Source organism: Orcinus orca, chromosome 1, assembly GCF_937001465.1.
Source record: "Orcinus orca chromosome 1, mOrcOrc1.1, whole genome shotgun sequence".
NCBI classification, from domain to species: Eukaryota; Metazoa; Chordata; class Mammalia; order Artiodactyla; family Delphinidae; genus Orcinus; species Orcinus orca.
Genome location: NC_064559.1, coordinates 196,109,359 through 196,126,795, shown reverse-complemented (window position 1 = coordinate 196,126,795; position 17,437 = coordinate 196,109,359). Strand labels below are relative to the sequence as shown.

Genomic DNA, 17,437 nt, shown 5'->3' with positions numbered 1-17,437 from the left:
TCCCGAGAGCCCCTCAGTACTCACCACGCACTCCGGTGAAGGGTGAAGGACTTGTCCACCCTGAAACACAGCAAGAGGGACAGCAGGTGAGGGGGGCAGACCCTCTTACCAGGCCTCGCCCAGCACATCAGGCCAATCCTAACTCACCACCGCCCTTGCAGAGGGGCCTAGAGGAGGTATTGTTTCTAAGGTGCCTGATGCACTGTCACCATCCCCCATAGGCTGCAGGGGCCCTAATGTCAGTTTAGGGACATGTGAAGTTGTGGGGTGAAGAAGAAAGGAAGAGAGACAGGATTGGGGACAGGGGAGCAGGGGCCCAGGACCAGGCTATGGGGTGGCAGCAGGGGTGGGGTTCAGCATGGGATGTCCTGGAACAGGTGGGGTGGGACAGTGACTACAGCAGTTTGGGATCAGAGCAAGGATGTAGGGGTGTGGCTGGAGTCAACTTAGAGTGTTTCCAGACGGGACTGAAGGGTGTGGGTGTTTGTAAAGGTGGGCAGGAAGAACACCCCCCTCTACTTCCCCAGTGGCCTGCCTCGATCCCAGAGCTGGAGCTCACTCACATCCACCCAGGGGACAAACGCCTGGGAATCTGGGCGCAGGAGACCCATGGGGGGCTTCCTCTCCTTACCCACCCCCAACCCAGAGCAGAACCAGAGGAAGACCTCAAGCCCCCAGAGCTCAGGGGCCACCCGCTGGCCTCGTCTCCCCCACTCTCTCCAGGTCCAGCATTAGAGAGGGTGTATAGGCAGCGCCCCCTCCCAGAGGCTCCCCCCATTGCCCTCTGAGGGCACCTTGAGATAGGGGAGGGCTCCAGCCTCCAGCCCAGCTGGGGGCCGAGGGGCTCAGCAGCTGTTGGGACAACAAACAACTCCTGCCTCCTGGTCAGAGGCCAGAGGAGAACCGGAAAGGGGCCCCAAACCGGACTCCGCCAGCTAAGGAGACATCTTCTGGGGAGGCAGGGCTGGGGTCTCCCAGGGATCAGCTAAGGCGGACTCTGCAGATGGGGAAAGTGAGGCCAGAGAGGCCAGGACTCGCCCAAGGTCACACAACAGAATGCAGCCCCACTGCCCGGCTGCCTCTCGGTGTCAGCTGACCGGGAGGCTCAGGGCTCAACCCAGGACCATCACCTGATGGCTAGTAGGGCCCCAGGCAGGGAGGGCAGCCCTCTTGTCTCCCACCCCACCCAGCCCCTCTGCAGGGTCCCCTTGGAGGTTGGGTGTCCAGAGAGGGGAGTACCTTGGACACAATCCCCTCAGATCAAAGAGCACATATTCTGCAGTGTTACAGTGTGAGCCCCAAATGCTCTGCACCCAAAAGGTGGGTCCCGTGGGTCCCTCTGACCACAGGGAGGCAGGGCCTGGTGAAGGTTATGCAACTGCTTGGCCAGCCAGGGAAGGGGTTCTGGCCAGTCTGTCTACCCAGTCTTCCTTCCAATTTACCAAACCTCTGCCGAAGGCAAGGATCCTCCCAGCCCACCTCTGCACTCCTCTGGGGTGGGCACTTGGGGTCAGGAGGAACAGTGACCCCAAGATGGACCAGACACCACTCTGACTCCCCCCGCCTCCACAGGTCTCCAGGTCCAGGCAGCCAGCAGCCCTGGGAGGAGGGGGTTCCTGAGAGCCAGGCAGCCTGAGATAGGGGCAGCGAGGTACCCAGGGGTGGAGGTGGGCGGGGGCCTCCTAATGGCTTCTAGGTTCCCTTCCTCCAAAACCTCACTGCTGGGGCCCAGCAGCTTCAGAGCCCAAGTCAGGGCCCCTGCAGGGCCTCCCCTTGACCTGCCTTTTCCCACCCCCACGACCTATACGTGCACCCAGGAGTGCACACACAAAGGCCCACCTGCCGGTCCACACACAGTCATACACATAAACACTGTCACACACTTAGACACAAACACAGAAATGCCCGCGGCCACTCGCGTCCCCACGCGTGCACAGGGGCACCCAATCGGAACACACACACACACACACCCGCACACGCAGACTTCCCAATCCTACGAGTTACGTACTGACATCAAACCGCTCACCTCACACCTAAGCACAAATTCACAACTACAGAAACCAAGGCAGACACCCGCGGGCGCGCGCGTCCCCCGCCCCCCGCCCTTCCCCGCGCACCCCCGCGCGCGCACGAGCGCCCCCGCCCGGCGCACCTACCCTCCGTAGGCCCCGAAGGTGAAGCTGCGCTTCCGGCCGCTCATGGTGCTGCCACCGCCCGCGCCACCCGTCCGGCCCGCGCCGAGCCGGAGCCGCCTCCCCGCGCCCGGGTCACCTTGGCAACCCGGGCCGCCCCGCCCCCGGCCACAAGCCCCGGGATTGTCCGCGCCCCCGCGGGCTGCGGTCCAGCTGTCGGCAGCCGCGCGCAGAAAGGGCCGCTTGTTCGCGCCGCCCTCGGGCCGGGGGCAGGGGATTTGCTGGACTTTCCGAGCTGGGACCTCGGGGCGGGGAGGCGGGAGGGCCGGGCGGGGCCTCGGCGGTAGCGGGGGTCGGGGAGAGGTTAGGACAAGGCCAACCCTCCACCCCCAGACCAGGGCGTACCGGGCTGCAGACCCTCTTCTGGAGGCGACACCCTCTTCCATCCCCCCTACAGCCTTCCGGTTCTGTCGGCGGATTTGTCCCCCTGTCATCACGAAGGGGAAGCTCATAGTGAGCCGGGTCCAGAATTTGGAATCCAGGGTCAAAATGGTCTGCATTGTACCTCGAATTTCTCATCTGTAAAATAGGACGAATCCCGCGGGGCCCTTGTGGTGAGTTAATGTGTGTGGAGCGCTCTGCCCAGGCCTGACACAGTAAATGCTAAATAAGTGTCAGCTAGGAGAGTCCCGCACTGTGGGTCGAAGCTCTGCTCTTGAAAGAGTGAAGGAAGGAATTGCCCACTCTCATCCCCCACTCCCAGGAGCCCTTCTTTGCCCAGGTGAAGAGGAAGAGGGGGAACGGAGATGCCCCAACCTCTTCTTGAAAATCATCCATCCTGGGTTCCTCAGCAACCTTCCCTTCGGAGGGAAACTGGGCTCGAAGTTCTAGAGCCGTTCACACATTCACTCAACAAACACTCTGAGGCCCTCCTCTGCACCCAACTCACCCAGAACTCACAGTCTCTCCTGACCCAAGTAAAGGTGTGTCAGGAGACAGGGGACACTGCCCCTGTCCCCAGGACTCACCCACCCCTCCCAGAACACCCACTCTGCCCCCACCGCCTGCACCCAGGGAGGCCTTCATAGAAACCTGAGGTTTCCTATGGGGTTTTCTGTTTAGAGGGACTGCAGGGAACAGATGCAGTGGGGGGACGAGGGAGAAGGGACACCCAAGGGCACAACGATAGGGTGGCAGGGATTCTTCAGAAGCTTCTCAGGAGCTGTTCCGCCTGGGCCCTGAGCCAGGGCTCAGTGAGCTCCATCTTCCCCTGGGAAATGGCTGGTCTGGGTACCGGCCTCCACAGTTTGCCTCACCCAGGTGGGGGATGGGGGGCACAGCAGGCTCCTAATTTCAGATGTGAAGAAACTGAGACCTTGGCTCACAGCAAATATTCCTGTCTTGGTGGATTTCCACCCCCCGCCAGCCCCTCTCTCTGCCCCACCCGGGACCCCTTCTCCTCTCCACACATTCTGGTGGGTGGAGGAGCCCTCAAGAGCCCCTTGCGGAGTTCAGAGCCTGGGCAGGGCCAGCATGATTTTCGCAGCCCTAGAACCACTCCCTTGGTTTGGTTCTCAGAGGAGGGTCTGGCTCTCTTGGCAGGGTGCTCTGGAGCCAGGGCTGGGCTCCTTCTGCTCCGGGCAGGGTGGCAGATTCCGGGGCAGTGTGGGAAGCCCACTCCTCACAGGGCAGTCTGGTAGGACTCCCAAGGGGCAAACCCTAGGAGCACTGAGATTGGCCCAAAGAGGGAGAAAGTCTTTCCTTCCTAAGTGGTAGCAGCAGCAGGGGCACCCAGAGAGCTGGGGTGGAGGCAAGGACCAGGAACTGGGCCTGGGTCATAAGGGGTGTGCACAGTGTCAGGGCTGCGACCCAGGACTCCAGCCCCATCCAGCGTGGTGCACCCACCTGGACATTTCCCTCAGCCTCGCCGCTCTCTTTTCAGTGGGAATGATTCCTGAGTGGGCTCTGCATGTCCACTTGGCAGGGTGGCCAAGAGGCCTCTGATGTGCCAAGTTTCCCAGCCGGGCCTGGCCCCCGGGAGGCCCTGCTGGTGCTGGGACAGTGGGCCCTTGAGAGGGGCCATGGGGGCTGCAGGGTTCCCACCGAAGACAAAGAGCCCAGTGTGGGCTCCGGACTCTTGGGCTCTGACCAGCTGCAGCTGCCTCACTGGCAAGAGCTGGGGGTGCGGTGGGTGTGGGTGTCACAGTCCCTCAGCCGGCGAAGCTCAGGACACTCCCAGGCCAGCTCCCGGTCCCGCCAGCAAGAGCAGAATTTAAATGCACCTTCTGAACCTGCAAAACCACTTCTGAGAATTTACCCTCTACGTCACCACAGGTGAGTCTCAAGATAAATGGCCAAGGACAAGAGACAGGAAGGCAAGTGCTTATATCCTCATTCTTGTGAACCCTCTAGGGTTCAAATCCCAGCTCTCCCACTTGTCGGCTGTGTGACCTTAGGCAAGTCACTTAACCTTTCTGTGCCTCAATTTCTTCATCTGCAAAATAGGGTTGATGATGAATATAAAAGTACCTACTTCAAAGGGTTTTGCCAAGGATTAACTAATTTAATACTCACAAAGCATTGAGAATAGTATTTCAATCGCATGAGTTTGTTAAATAAAACACTTGCTGCAGCATCATTTGTATTAGGCCGAACTACACGAACTCACCATTTTTTTTTTTGAGTTAGCAAAGATTTATTAGTAAGAGTTCCAAAACAAACTAACAGCCATCCAGATAAATAGATCAAAGTTCAAGTGCACCATGCGGTATAGGCAGCTGTTGGAAAGAAGGGGGCAGCTCTATGTGTGGCCACATGAAACAACCTCCAAGACAGACACACAGACACACACAGAGGTGGGGCAGTAAGGGCAGAGGTGCCAGGCCAGGCTCTGACATTTCCTCGCTGTATCGTATTTAACAGTCCCCAGACGTCCAGCCTCCACTGGCCGCTGTGACAGGGAGCTCAACACTGTCCAGGCAGCACAGAACCGGTGCTTGCCGACTGGCACTGGGAAGCCACTACCGTCTTTGGGGTGGGACAGAGCTCCCTTCTTCCTTTCCCTGCAGCCTCTCCCCTAGAAACCAGAGCCAGGCTGCCCTCCAGGGTCCAGGCCCTCCCTCTAGGAGGAAGCCTCCCTTCTAGCCCTCCTAGATTTGCACCAGAGTTGCTCAAACAGGTGCCAGACTGTGTGAAGGAGGAGGGAAGGATGCAGGGGTGGAGGGTTGCAGAGCTCCCTTCCCAAGTTCACCCTGGGTTGAACTCTGGGAGTTCCACCCACCTGCCTCCAGCTCCCACTTCCCAACCCTCAGCATGGAAATGTAAGGGCACAGGGAGGGGCAGGCTCCTGGGAAGATCTCAGGTCTGGGCTCCAGATGGGACTGGTGGGGTCAATTCTTGCTAGGGTCCCCAGCAACCTCCCCTGTTCTCCCTCCCCCCTGTCATTCCCAACCACGATATCTGCTGGGGGCATCCTGGGCAGGAGGCAGGGCAATCCCGGGCTTCCTGCCTGGCCAGGCAGCCTCCTGTGTTAACCAGTTTTCCTCTCTGGGCCTCAGCTTGTTGATCTGTTAAAACACCCACTTTTACTTTGCTGGGTTAGAGACTGAATCACGGAAAAATGAGAATTTCATAGGTTCGAAGCATCATTGTCCTTAGCTCATGACCTTTCTAGCCAAGCCACACCCACCCAATCCCAAGATGCTGCAAACCCTGAGCTCCTGGAAAAGGAGTCTCCTGGAGGGTCCCTAGGCCCTGGAAAAGGAGGGAGGAGTGGGTGTGGCTTGGCTCACACCGTCTCCCCAAGTGGCTGCCCAGTGAAGTTAATGAACCAGCCATCCTGACTCTGAGACTGCCATACCATTCAACGCGTTCCTGAGACCTCTGCCTATTCAGAAACCTACTGTGTGTCTGACACTCTTCAGGAACTAGGGGTAGAGGATGAACAAGACAGTCTGTAGTGGACCTGTGTGCGCACCTGCACAGAAACTTCACCAGGTCACACGTGCACTTGTCCTTGTACTGTGCACAGATCCATCTAACTAATGCCTACAGCGATCATATCAAGGTCAAATGCATGCAGACGTGCTCACATGAACACCAGCCCCACACTTACAAACCCACATGCACACACGCATGCTAAGGTCAAATCAAACTCACACCCACAGGTCCCAAATCGGTGAGCGCTCACCTACTGACTGTGGCTGGGTTTGTACACACATGTGAATACACACCAATGACAACAGATTCATACACAGAAATCACAGGCCCACACAGATCACATTATGTTCACACAAAATATACACACACACGTGCACACACACATCACACACACACACAGCGCTCAGCCAACTATTGGGAAGAAATAAAGGTAGGGCTCTAGTGGTGTGCAACTGCTACATCCCCAAGGAGAGGGGAAGCCAAGACCCTCTCACACATTATAGGCTGGAATCCAGCCAGCCTCCCTCTCCTGCCCGCCTGCTAAGGGCATGGCACTCCCTGCCCATTTTCAGAAGCAGGTAAGTTGAACTGGAAGGGAGACTAGTTACGCCCAGAGCTCCACCCGGGGCAGCTGGGCGGACTGAGCCCTGTACCGGGGGGACAGGAGATCTGGGTTGCGGCTCCCAGCTCAGCTGGTCACTCATTGTGTTTTCCTAGCACGATCTCTTCCTGCTTTGGGCCTCTACTGGTCCAACTGTAAGATGGGGGATGGGATGCCCCGACAGTTTCTTAAGGTGCCACGCTCCCACTCAGCCAGTCAGGGATGCTGTGAACCCCTCTTCACCCAGCCAAGGCCCCCACCTTGGCAATGGTTCTCAACGGGGACGGCTCTGCCCCCTGAAGGGCATTAGGGAAATACGCGAGGGTGGTTTTGGTCCTCTGCAGTTACTGGGGGTCACCGCTGTCACTCAGTGGGTGGAGGCCAGGAAAGCTATGCCAGGGAGAATCCCACCCAAGGAGACCTGCTGTGCATCAAATATCCCCCTAGATATTCACGTGGGGGAAAGGCCTGTTTATCCCATCCTACAACTTAACTCTGGTTTACATATGAGTATTTTTTAGTATGGCTTTATACAGACTGAGTCTTCAAAAGATGTAGCTACTGGAGCCATTCTGAACTAGAAGTCAGGTACCACGATAAGATTTTTCCACCCTTAAATCTAAATTTTTTTAATATACAAACAGGGGCAAGCATTTGGTTACTTCATTAGGTCCTGTGGTGTGATCGTGCCAGACTATTTATCTGTGGAAGTGAGGGCTCTTACTTCTCTTAGGGCAGCGTGTCGTTTGGTTTTTTAAATTGTGTGTGTGGGTAGGCTTATTATCCGGGAATACCACTACATGAGAATAAAGAACGCTCTTTAAAATGTGTTCTGAAATGGGCCTGAGGAGTCCGCCGTGGTCCCGGGTGCCCTCAGCTGGTCACCACGGGAACTGCAGGGCTAGGGCCGGGCGGGCTCCAGGACCAGGGACAGCGCCCCGGGCGTCTCTTCTGGGGAGGGCTGGGACCCGAGGGCGCCCCGAGGAAGCGCCCTGCATTCCCGGCCGCGCTCCGGTTACCCCCGCCCCCCGCACTCCTCACTCCCCCCCTTGAGCGAAGGCGGCCTCCCGAACATGCCTTTTCCCTAATCCCCGGCGCGAACTGCAGCGCCTCTCCCGGCCCACCATGACACACCTGCGCGCTACAATGGTGGCACATGTGCCGCCGCCCACCGTGTTCCCGCCGTCCCCTCTCCCCCGGGAACCGATCCCTCGGTGTGCAGACCATGGAGGTGCACCTCCGTGCCCTGGGACCTCGCTGATCTCCACAACAGCCCCCTGAGGCAGATTACACAAGAGCTGTGTGTCAGCCGTGATGGATGGAGAAACTGAGGTTTGCAAATAGTGCAGATCCAGCTCTCCTGCCGCCCCCTCAAGACCTCATCCTCCATCATACACGCACCCCGGCTCAGTAAGAGCAGCTGCGAGTCCCCGGGGCCCTGTACCAAGCGCTCTCGTCGGTTCAGTCCTCCTGACCACCCTGTAAACTACGTGCTATTATCATCCCTGTTCACAGACCAGGAAACAGAGGCCTTTTGAGAGACTAAGTGGCTTGCCCAAGGGCCAGGGAAGACCCCCTAAGGTAACTCAGCTCTGAGTCACTCTCAGGGACACTCCTGCAAGAAGAAAGCCCTTCAAACAGCACACGCTGCCCTGCCCTGACACCCCTGGAAGCCTGAGAGCTTCTGCCTCAAGACTTGGGTGCTATCTCCCCATCCTCATAAGCTTTAGTCTCGCAAAGCACTTCCCCAAGGCACACAGTAGGTGCTCAACAAATATTTGCTGCTCGGCTGAAGCCTGCCTTCCAGGAACCAGGCTTCTAAATGCACAAACGCACAGCCTGGGCACAGAGCCTGGACACAGAGCAGGGCAGTGTGAGTCAGGGGTAAGGGCACAGGCCTCAGAGCTGGAGAGAGCTGGGTTCCAGCCCAGTCCTGAGCTGTGGGGCTCTAAGCCTCAGTTTCCACATCTGGAAAATGGAGGTATACCAGCTCTTGGCCCACAAGGTGATGGTGAGCGTCAAACAAGGTGATGCTCACAGAGAGAGGACTGAGCACGGTGCCTTGTGCCCACGAAGAGCTTGCAAGGTCGTGGCTGCTGTTGCTATTGTCCGTACCGTCTTCCTGGTGGTGTACCAAATCCAGAAGCCCCTGCTGAGTCATGCCCACATTTCTCACAAGGGCCAATCAGGCGACAGCAGACACCGTGGGCAAGAGGAAGGGCAGAGAAAGAGGTTGCAAACACACAGTCTGTGGCCAGACTGGGGACAGAAGCGGGGAGGGCATCCATCCTTGGCGGGGTCAGAGAGTCTAGGAGTGTTTGGAGACGCCCTACCTCACTGTCTAATCTCTGACCCTCAACCCCTGGCCTCTGACTCCAGATCAGCTCCCTGGTCTCCTCAGCACAGAAGGCGCTCCAGAAATGTCAGTGAATGAACGTATGATGTCCTAGGTTAGCTATGAGCAAAAAGAAGGATAGAATAAATTTTATTCCTATCATAATACATACAGGGGTTGACATCAGCATGGGTTCGGAGTAAGGTGGACCTGTGTTTGAATTCTCACCTCTGTCTGTCACTTCCTGGCTTATGACTTTGGGCCATTTTCATAACCTCTCAAAGCCTCAGTTTCTTCATCTGTATAAGGGGATGGTAATGAGAATAATAGTACTTACCTTATAGGGTTGTTCTTAGGATCCAGTGTCAAGTGCTCAGCCCTGGCACACAGGAGGTGCCCAATAGGTGGGGGCTGTCCTTAGTACTGTTACCGGACTTGTGCCAGCACAGTCATACACTGAGTCAGGAGACCCAGGTCCTAGGCCCAGCTCTGCCACTGGCTCCGTGAGACTGCGGGCAGGTCCCTACCCCTCTGGCACCCGGTTTCCTTCTCTGTAAAATGAGGGCTCTCCAAGGTGCCTTCTCAGTCTGATTTGGGGGGCAGCCTGGGTCCCATGGGCATGGCAGGTGGAGAGGCCCCTAGGAAACAGCTCTGCCCCAGTCTACACTCTCGGCAGGGAGGGGGTGGTGTATTCCCACGACAGGGGAGGAAGGCAGGCATCACTGGGAGTCCCGGAGCTTCACCTGACACCTGCCTCGTGCCCACACAGACGTCTCAGAAGCAGCGCCCCCTAGAGACACCCCCAACACTGTCCCTAAGGCAGGATGCAGTCCTGGAGCCATGCCACGTGGGCTCTAAGTTTCAGGGGACACGGGATGGTGCAGTGGGCTCAGGCGAAGCAATATCCGGGTTTGGAGTCCAGCTTGTGCCCCGAGGCCCATCCCTTCACCTCTCTGAACCTCAGTTTCCTCAGCCTCAAAGTGAGGAGAACAACAACGGCAAAGCGAGTCCTGCCGGCCCTGAGGGTTCTGGCGCACGTCGGAGGCAACCCAGATGTGAAAGCCCTTTGTGAATCGCTGCCATGGGCTGTAATCATCATAATTATTATCTATAAAATGAGGGGGTTGGACCAGCTGATCTCCACGGGCTCCTCTCCAGATCTGATGCTGAGGATTTCATGAGCTGGGAGTTCATGCAGCCAGAGGGGGCCAGGAGAATCCAGGGGGGTCTGTGGGATTGTACGTCCCTGGGAACCTCTGCAAACAAATCTCCCCATTCTCTCCTCTTCCCCCAACTCAGTCCGGGGTGCTGAGCCCCACAGACTGACGGGCCATGGGGAAGGGAAAAGGGAGGGAGGGGGAGCTGGGAGGTTCAGGGCCAGGTCCTGCAGGTGTGAGGCAGCCCTAGGGTTAGAGCCCCAGCCCCACCCCTGCCCAGAACTAGGCCCCCCCTCCCCCTCCCCATCTCATTCTGCATGCAGTACACCAAAGTGGTTAAAAATGGAGTCAGACAGCCCTTAATTCAAATCTTAGCTCCAGCCACACACCAGCTGGGTGACCTTGGGCAGACTGCTTACCCTCTCTGAGCCTCAGTGGGCCTAATGACAGTTGTTCTGAGGATTAAATAAGACAGATCCATGAAAAGTGCTTAGCGCAGGGCCCAGCATACTGTAAGTACTCAGTTAATGCCCCCCACCTGCACCCCATCACTCAGCCTCCATTCTGCTTCTCCCCTGCCAGGAACGCTCCTGCATGGCTAAGCCAGCCAGCCAGCTCCCACCCTGGCTAACACAGGGCAGACCCCAGTGGTGCAGCTGGGAGCAAGGGCAGGGGACAGGTCCCAGGTTTCTCTGCCCCTCAGAGGACCACGGAGGGCCACACCTCTCCAGCTAGGGCGGTCTGGGGCCCTGCCCGGTGACTGGGACAGGTGAAGGCTTTGTCCCAGGGGCTCTGTTCAGTCCTGTTTCCGGAGGCTTGAAGCCCTGGGAGAGGGACCGTAAGGGCACGCCTATACACCTGGAAAAGCTCCCACATCTCAGGTGGAGGCAGGTGGTAAATAGGGCCAGGCTGGAGCCCACCTACCCAGAGCCTCAGCCCCATGGCCTCTCTCTGGACCCTCAAGGTCGGGACGTGGCACCAGGGTGGGAGGCGTGCCTGCCATCAGCCTGGGCCTCGTTCCGGCAATCCCTCACAGGTCAATGAGGGGTCCCACTTTTGAAACGGAGGAATTGGGGCTGCCCCAACAGTTCTGGCCCTGAGCTTGCAAGCAGAGAGAAATTCCCAAGGTCACCCTCCACCCACCTCCAAAAGTCCCAACTCAGAGGAGTGGGGTCTTGGAAAGGGCTGTCCTCTGAGCTGGGATGGGGGTGTCTTTCTCTTGCAGACTTGGGGTGGAGAACTCAGGAGCAGAGCAGAGGGCTGGACCCACATGCCTCACCTGTCCACTCCCCCAACAGCCTGGCTGTGGCAGCCATGTGACTCCTGTGGCCTTGAAGGTCACGGCCTCTCTGGCCACTCAGGAGCCTGTTTTCACCCACTGTCCCCCGCAAATTGCAGCAGCCCCAGATTCTCAAGGGAGCCTGGGGAACGTGTAGTTGCAAGAAACAGCACAATTCCCCCAGATATATGACACACCTGAGGATCATACAGCACGGTCACCAGCTCCACCTCACTGGAGCCACATTGCAAAGGCAGAAACTGCACCCACCCATTGCACAGATGGAAAGGGAGGCTCAAAGGGGCTGGCAACTTGCCCAAGATCACACAGCTATTGGGATGAGGGCAGAGGGGGACATGGGTCTCCTGATTTCCAGCACAGATGGTTGCCCCCTCCTTTCCTGACTGCTTGGTGCCTTGGCCCTCTTTCCTGTCCCTGGGATGGAAGATGCTGGAGCTCTCTCCTTTGCATACAGAGGGAAAATGAGACCCAGGGAAACGGGCAATGGAGCCACACTTACACAGCAGGAGCAGGGCAGAGAACCGGGCCAGGCTAATTCCTACCCAAGGCCTGCCCACAGAAGACTCAGCCACTCTCTCCAATGGTTTTCCCATTGGCTTGCAGGGAAAATTCCTCAGCCTGGCATTCAAGGTCCTTAATAAACCGGCTCCAACTCACCCCTACACACACCTTCCAGTGAAGCCAAACCAGTGTCCTGATTGCCACCTTTCATGCTGTAGTGGTCACGCCACCAGAAATACCTTCACTCCTCCTTCCACTCGTAGTGACTCCACTCATAGCCACCATGACCATTTATTGACCACCTACTATGTGCCAGGCACTGACTCCCCAAGGGGGAAAGCTACCCATCTCATGTGACAAGAGTAATGCCAACTGCCTTGGAAATGTGAGGTTATGGAAACAATTCCCACTGCCCCTAAAACATTGAATAAAAGGCTTATTTTTTCTTGCTGTCATAAAATATTTGAAGTTTCTTTTTTAAGATTTTTCTCCATATTTTTCTGGTGTTTGTTTTTTCTTCTGTGCATTCATATCTCTGAGTGCAGCTCTATGTTTTTCAAAGCAGCTCCCAGCCACCATGTCTGATCTGCACAAAAAACACTCTCAGGTAGGCAGGCAAACAAGGGCTTATCATCCCTGTTCTATGGAGAAGGAAATGAGGCACAGAGAGTGTGAGTGACTTATCCAAAGTCACACAGCAGAAACTGGATTCCTGACAACTCCCAGCCCATCTCCTCTGAGTCTCCAACAAATGGCCACAATGAGCTGGAAACTGCCCTGGGTATTTGCCTACATTAATCTTAACCCTCAAAACAACCCCATCAGGTACATAGAGTGGGTGATCCCCACTTTACAGATAAAGAAACAGAGGCTCAGAGAGATGGAGTAATGGGTCCCAAGTTGTGCAGTTAGTCAGTGGCAAAGTCGGATTTTTAACTCAGGCTTTCTTCCAAAAGGGGACCCCAGGGAGGGTGGCCCCACGCTGGCAGAGGCATTTACTAGAGGAGTGGGCGGGTCATTTGACCTCTTTGAGCCTTACCTCCTCATCTGAGACATGGCCACAGTAGCACCACACTGGGCTGTGGCAGGGACCGAAGGATGCCACACCCAGCTCATGTCTGTTTCACCTGTGTCTATTACTGTCCCTGGGACACACTACACACTCAATAAATGCTTCCTGAGTGTGCAGACGAGGGCCCTACCATTGTGCCAGCACACAGCGGGGGCACCACAGAGTTGACTCCTTTCTTCCAGTGGGGAAGGCTGGTATCCCAGCGGAACCTCCCTGTTTTGGGGTGTCTCCCCACCAGCACCCCTCTGCTTCTTCTTCCTTCCTCTCTGAGTCACTGCCTGCAAGTACCAGTCTGCAGCCCTAAAAATAGAGCACATATGGGGGCATAAAAATACTCACAGATGTAAACTACAGCAGCAGGCCCCCCGCCCTCAGGTCCCCCTCTGTTGACCCCAGGGTGGTCGCCCCAGGAAATCCCTGGACTGGCAACCCCTGCTTGGCCTAGTGTGGACCGAGAGTTTTCCATCTACCGGAAGTCGTTAGCCAGGGGCCCCCTCTTGCCCCACACTGCCCAGCAGAGCCAAACTTCCTTTCCTCATTGGCACAGAGCTGCCACCTCACACCTCACACTCCCTAGCCAGGCCAAGCTGCCTCCCAGAGCTGGAGATGGGCCCAGAGAGGGGAGATGACTTCTCCGGGCCACACGGCCAGCAAGAGGCAGGGCCAGGCCTGGATTCAGAACTGGCGCCCTGGCAAGCCCAGGGTGAGCATCTGAGTGAGAACGGCAAAGCCCGGAGCCCCTCGCTGCCCTCCACCTACCATGTCTGCCCTGCAGAAGACATCTGAGCCCCCAGAAGCACCTCTCAGCAGCTGCCTCCCAGCGATGCCAGGCTCTCAGAGGCAGAGCCAGGGTGCCAGGGCCCAGGCAGGCAGAGGTTCTGCCGAGGGAGGAGGTGGGTAGAGGAGAACTTCGGGGTTTCCCCTCCCTGCACACCAGCTGGCCCCCAGCCTCGCTGGGAGGGCAAAGCAGAAACCAGGACTTGGCAAGGTCTCCCGGAAAAGTGGCAAAGGAAAGGGAACCCCTGGGCTGCTTGGAGCCTGGGCTTGGGGGTGTCCTGTTTTGGGAGGGGCCTGAGGAACAGCACCTCCAGGGGCAGCAAAGGGGCAGCCGAGGGAGACGCTTCTCTGGCCACCTGGCAGGTATGTGTCTGGGGGGGAAGGTGGGCAGGAGAGGAAGGTCCACTGATGGGGAACCACAGGTAGTTTCCCAGGATTCTCAGGGTCAGCCAACCTGGGTTCATGTGAACCAAAAAAGAGGGAAGAAGGTGAGGGTGAGGCTTTGCTGGGAGCGGCCAGAGGGGCTTCTGCCACCCCCTGCTGGGGTGGTGCTGAGTTCGTGTCCCCCGCACAGGAAGCTGATGTAATGCATGCGTGTGTGCACCCATGGCGGCCTGGGTGTGGGTGGGTGCATGGGCCTATCTGCCAGGTTCACTTCTAAGGGTGCGGGGCTTCCTTGTGCTCCTTCCTGGGTGTGCGTCATGTGCGTGCCCTGGAGGAGGTAATGGAGGCCGTTATCAGCCCCATGAGGGCTTTGGAGGCGCCTCTTCTTCCTGCCAACACCCTCCTCCTCTGCGTGCACACAGCGTCTGGGTGGCAGGTCTCTCCGCTTGCGGTATTGGTCAGAGTTAGAGGCGGGGGTCTTGGCCTGAGTGTGCGGTGCGTTCCCGTGTCTGGTTCCCGGGGTGTCTGTGAATCGGAGCGTGTTTGCATCTGTGTCTGGCTGTGCACGGGTCTTGGTTGTTTGTGCAGCCGTGTGGCTGCTCAGCGGTGTCTGACGGCCAGGACAAAGGCCTCCACAGACAGACAGGTGGCGCGGAAGGCAGACCTGCCCCAGGAGTCCTCAAAGGGCCTCTGGGCTCTGGAACAGGACAGCCGGCAGGGGTGGGGCCTGGTGAGAGGGAGGTGGAGCGGGGCCTCAGGGTTCCCTTACCCCAGGCTTGTGCTGACCCAGCTGGGGGCCTGAGGCCAGAGCAGCAGAGACGCCTGAGCCAAAAAGGAGACCGCCTGCATTTCAAGAGGCTGAAGGAAGAATCCTTCTTGTCTCACAGGGGCGGAGGGTGGATAGAGAGGGGTCTCTGGAGACCCCTGCCAGGCAGGCACCCGGGGCAGAGAGGAGAGCAGAGGGCTTTGCCCAAGGAAGGCTGGGAGCTGGGAAGGTCCCAGGGAGGGAAGACACACCATCATGGCCGTGGGCAGAGGCAGCAAAGCAAGCACGGGGCTCTGGGAAGGGAGAAGGTCTGAGCTCTGGACCCTGAAGAGAGGTGAAGTCCTCCTCAACCTGACCCAGCTTCCCACCTCCATCCCAGAGGCACCCTCCCCCCTCCCCCCCGGCACCCCAGGCCGCACAGGAGAGCAGGTCACCTGTGAACCGCTCTACCTTGTCACTGACCCTGTCTCCACCCCACCACTGTGGAGATCCGTCTGGACCAGGAGCCAGAGAACTGATTCTAGGCCAGCCAAAGGTGACTCTGTGACCTTGGAAAGTTCAGTCAGCCTCTATGAGCCTCAGTTTCCTCATCTGTGCAATGGACACTCCAGTTCGCCTCCCTGAAACGTTGCTGTGGATAAGGAAGGCTCTCTGACACTTGAGGATTAATCGTGACCCTGAAATCCTTTCCAAGGCCATTAAGGTACCCCTCTGCTTCCCCAGACCCTCCAGCTGCCAGGGGGTCTCAGAGAGACGCAGGTCCCGGATAGAGGAATGGGGGCCATCTTGGGGCCAGCTGGTAATGACTGCCACCTGCCCCACTCAGCCGCTGCCCTCTCCCTGTCCAGGGGCCCCTTTGGCTGATTCCCCTCTCATTAGCTAGGAAACTCAGGGCCGCCCACCCCCTTGCCCTGGCCCAGCTTCTTCCTCCAGACACCCTCGGGAAAGAGGGACCACCACCCTCTAGCAGGCAGGGTGGACTAGGAACCTGGGGAGGAAAGGCTGCCTCCTTCCCTCATCTCCCCTCTGCACGTCTCTCCTGCTCTGTCCTGACCCAGCTTCTCCCAGTCTCCCTCCTGCACGGGGACAGATGCCAATGTGCTATGTGTGAAGGGAGGGGTGTCCTTCTTGATTCCACCCCCAGGCCTGTGGTAGGACCCCGACGAAAACTAGGGGTCACGCACAGGTCGGGATCTAACTACCATGGAGGGAGGGAGCTCACGTCCTGAGCTGGTGTCTGTGTGTGTGCGTGCATGTGTGAACACAAGGGATCTTCCCCAAGCCCAGGCGCCCCACGGCTGGCACCAAAGCGTCTGCGGGTCGCAGGGACCGCCCTGTGGATTCCCACCGAGTCCTCAGATCCTGCGGAGCCGTGGGGGGCGGGGGGGGCGACGAGGGGGCGTCCGACTGCGTGACGCGGGGGTGCCCTGTTCCGCGGCGGGTCGGGGACGAGGCTGGGGGGGATGCGCGCTGTCCCTGGGGAAGCAAGGACATCACTGCCCCCTCGGTTCAGGGTCGCTGGACCCCCACTTCCTTCCTCTGAGGACCGCAGTGCCTCCTCCTGGTGGGTGTCGGGGCCGGGCCCCTCCCCAGAAATCGAGAGAACGCGCCCGTTTCTTCGCGCCCCCTCCTCAGGGTGAGTCCAACACGGAACCCCCACCCACGCAGGGGGGTGGGACCCGAGCCCACCGCCCCCCTCCCGAGCCTCGGCCTCGACCCACCCCGGAGGCAGGGGTCTGAGCCGCCCCCCCATCCCCCGCCCGCAGCGCGGCCAAAGCCAGCCTGCGCCCCCAGCCCCCGGGTCCCCGCCCGTTGCCCGCACCCTCCTGCCCGCCCGCCCGCGCTGGGTCTTGGCTGCCGGCCGAGGGGAGCCCGGGCCACCTCCGTCCCTTCCCCTCCCAGGGCCGCCGCCCGGGCGGGGCGGACTCACCCGCGGGCCTGGGCCGGGGCTTCCTGGGCTCGGCGCTCCGGAGCCCGCGGCAGCCGCTGCAGCTCTGGTCGGACGCGGCTCGGCGTTCGCCGCCGCCGCCGCAGTTCGGGGGGGGTGGGGGGCGGCGTCACGTGACCGCGGAGCCTCCTTCCCGGCGCGCTCCCCCTTCACTGCGGAGCCAGAGCTGAAGCCGCGGGCTCGGCGGAGGCCCCCACTCGGCCGCCTGCCACAGCAGGTCCCGGAGGCGGGCGCTCTGCGCCCCATTTTACAGGTCGGGTAACTGAGAACCGGAGAGGGCAAGGACCGGCTCAAGGTTACACGGCTAAACTGGCAGGGCCGGGCGAGGACCCAGCGGTCCAGCCGACTGTCCCTGCTCCAAGGGGAGAGGGGCAACTTCTACGACAAGTGGGGTCGACGGGAAAGTGGGGGACACGCCCTAGGCCCGCGAGTCTGCAGGGGCGGGGAGGAAGGAAAAGGCGGCCAGGTTTAGCTGGGTGAGAAAGCTGTACCCCCGCAGCACGTCCTCCGCGCCCGGGCGCTTCG

General features: G+C 58.9%; 1 protein-coding gene across 1 annotated transcript in view; it reads right to left on the bottom strand.

Annotated features, from left to right (window-relative positions):
* Window positions 1–2,238, bottom strand: part of RAP1GAP (RAP1 GTPase activating protein) — a 50,464-nt gene extending 48,226 nt beyond the window's left edge. Inside the window, exons 1-2 of the mRNA XM_033433195.2 lie at window positions 2,157–2,238; window positions 25–60 (exon numbers count right to left, since the gene is read on the bottom strand). Of these exons, the coding sequence (XP_033289086.1) occupies window positions 25–60; window positions 2,157–2,200 (80 nt within the window). The 5' untranslated portion in view covers window positions 2,201–2,238. The remainder of the gene's footprint in view (window positions 1–24; window positions 61–2,156) is intronic.
* Between the last annotated feature and the right edge of the window lie 15,199 nt (window positions 2,239–17,437).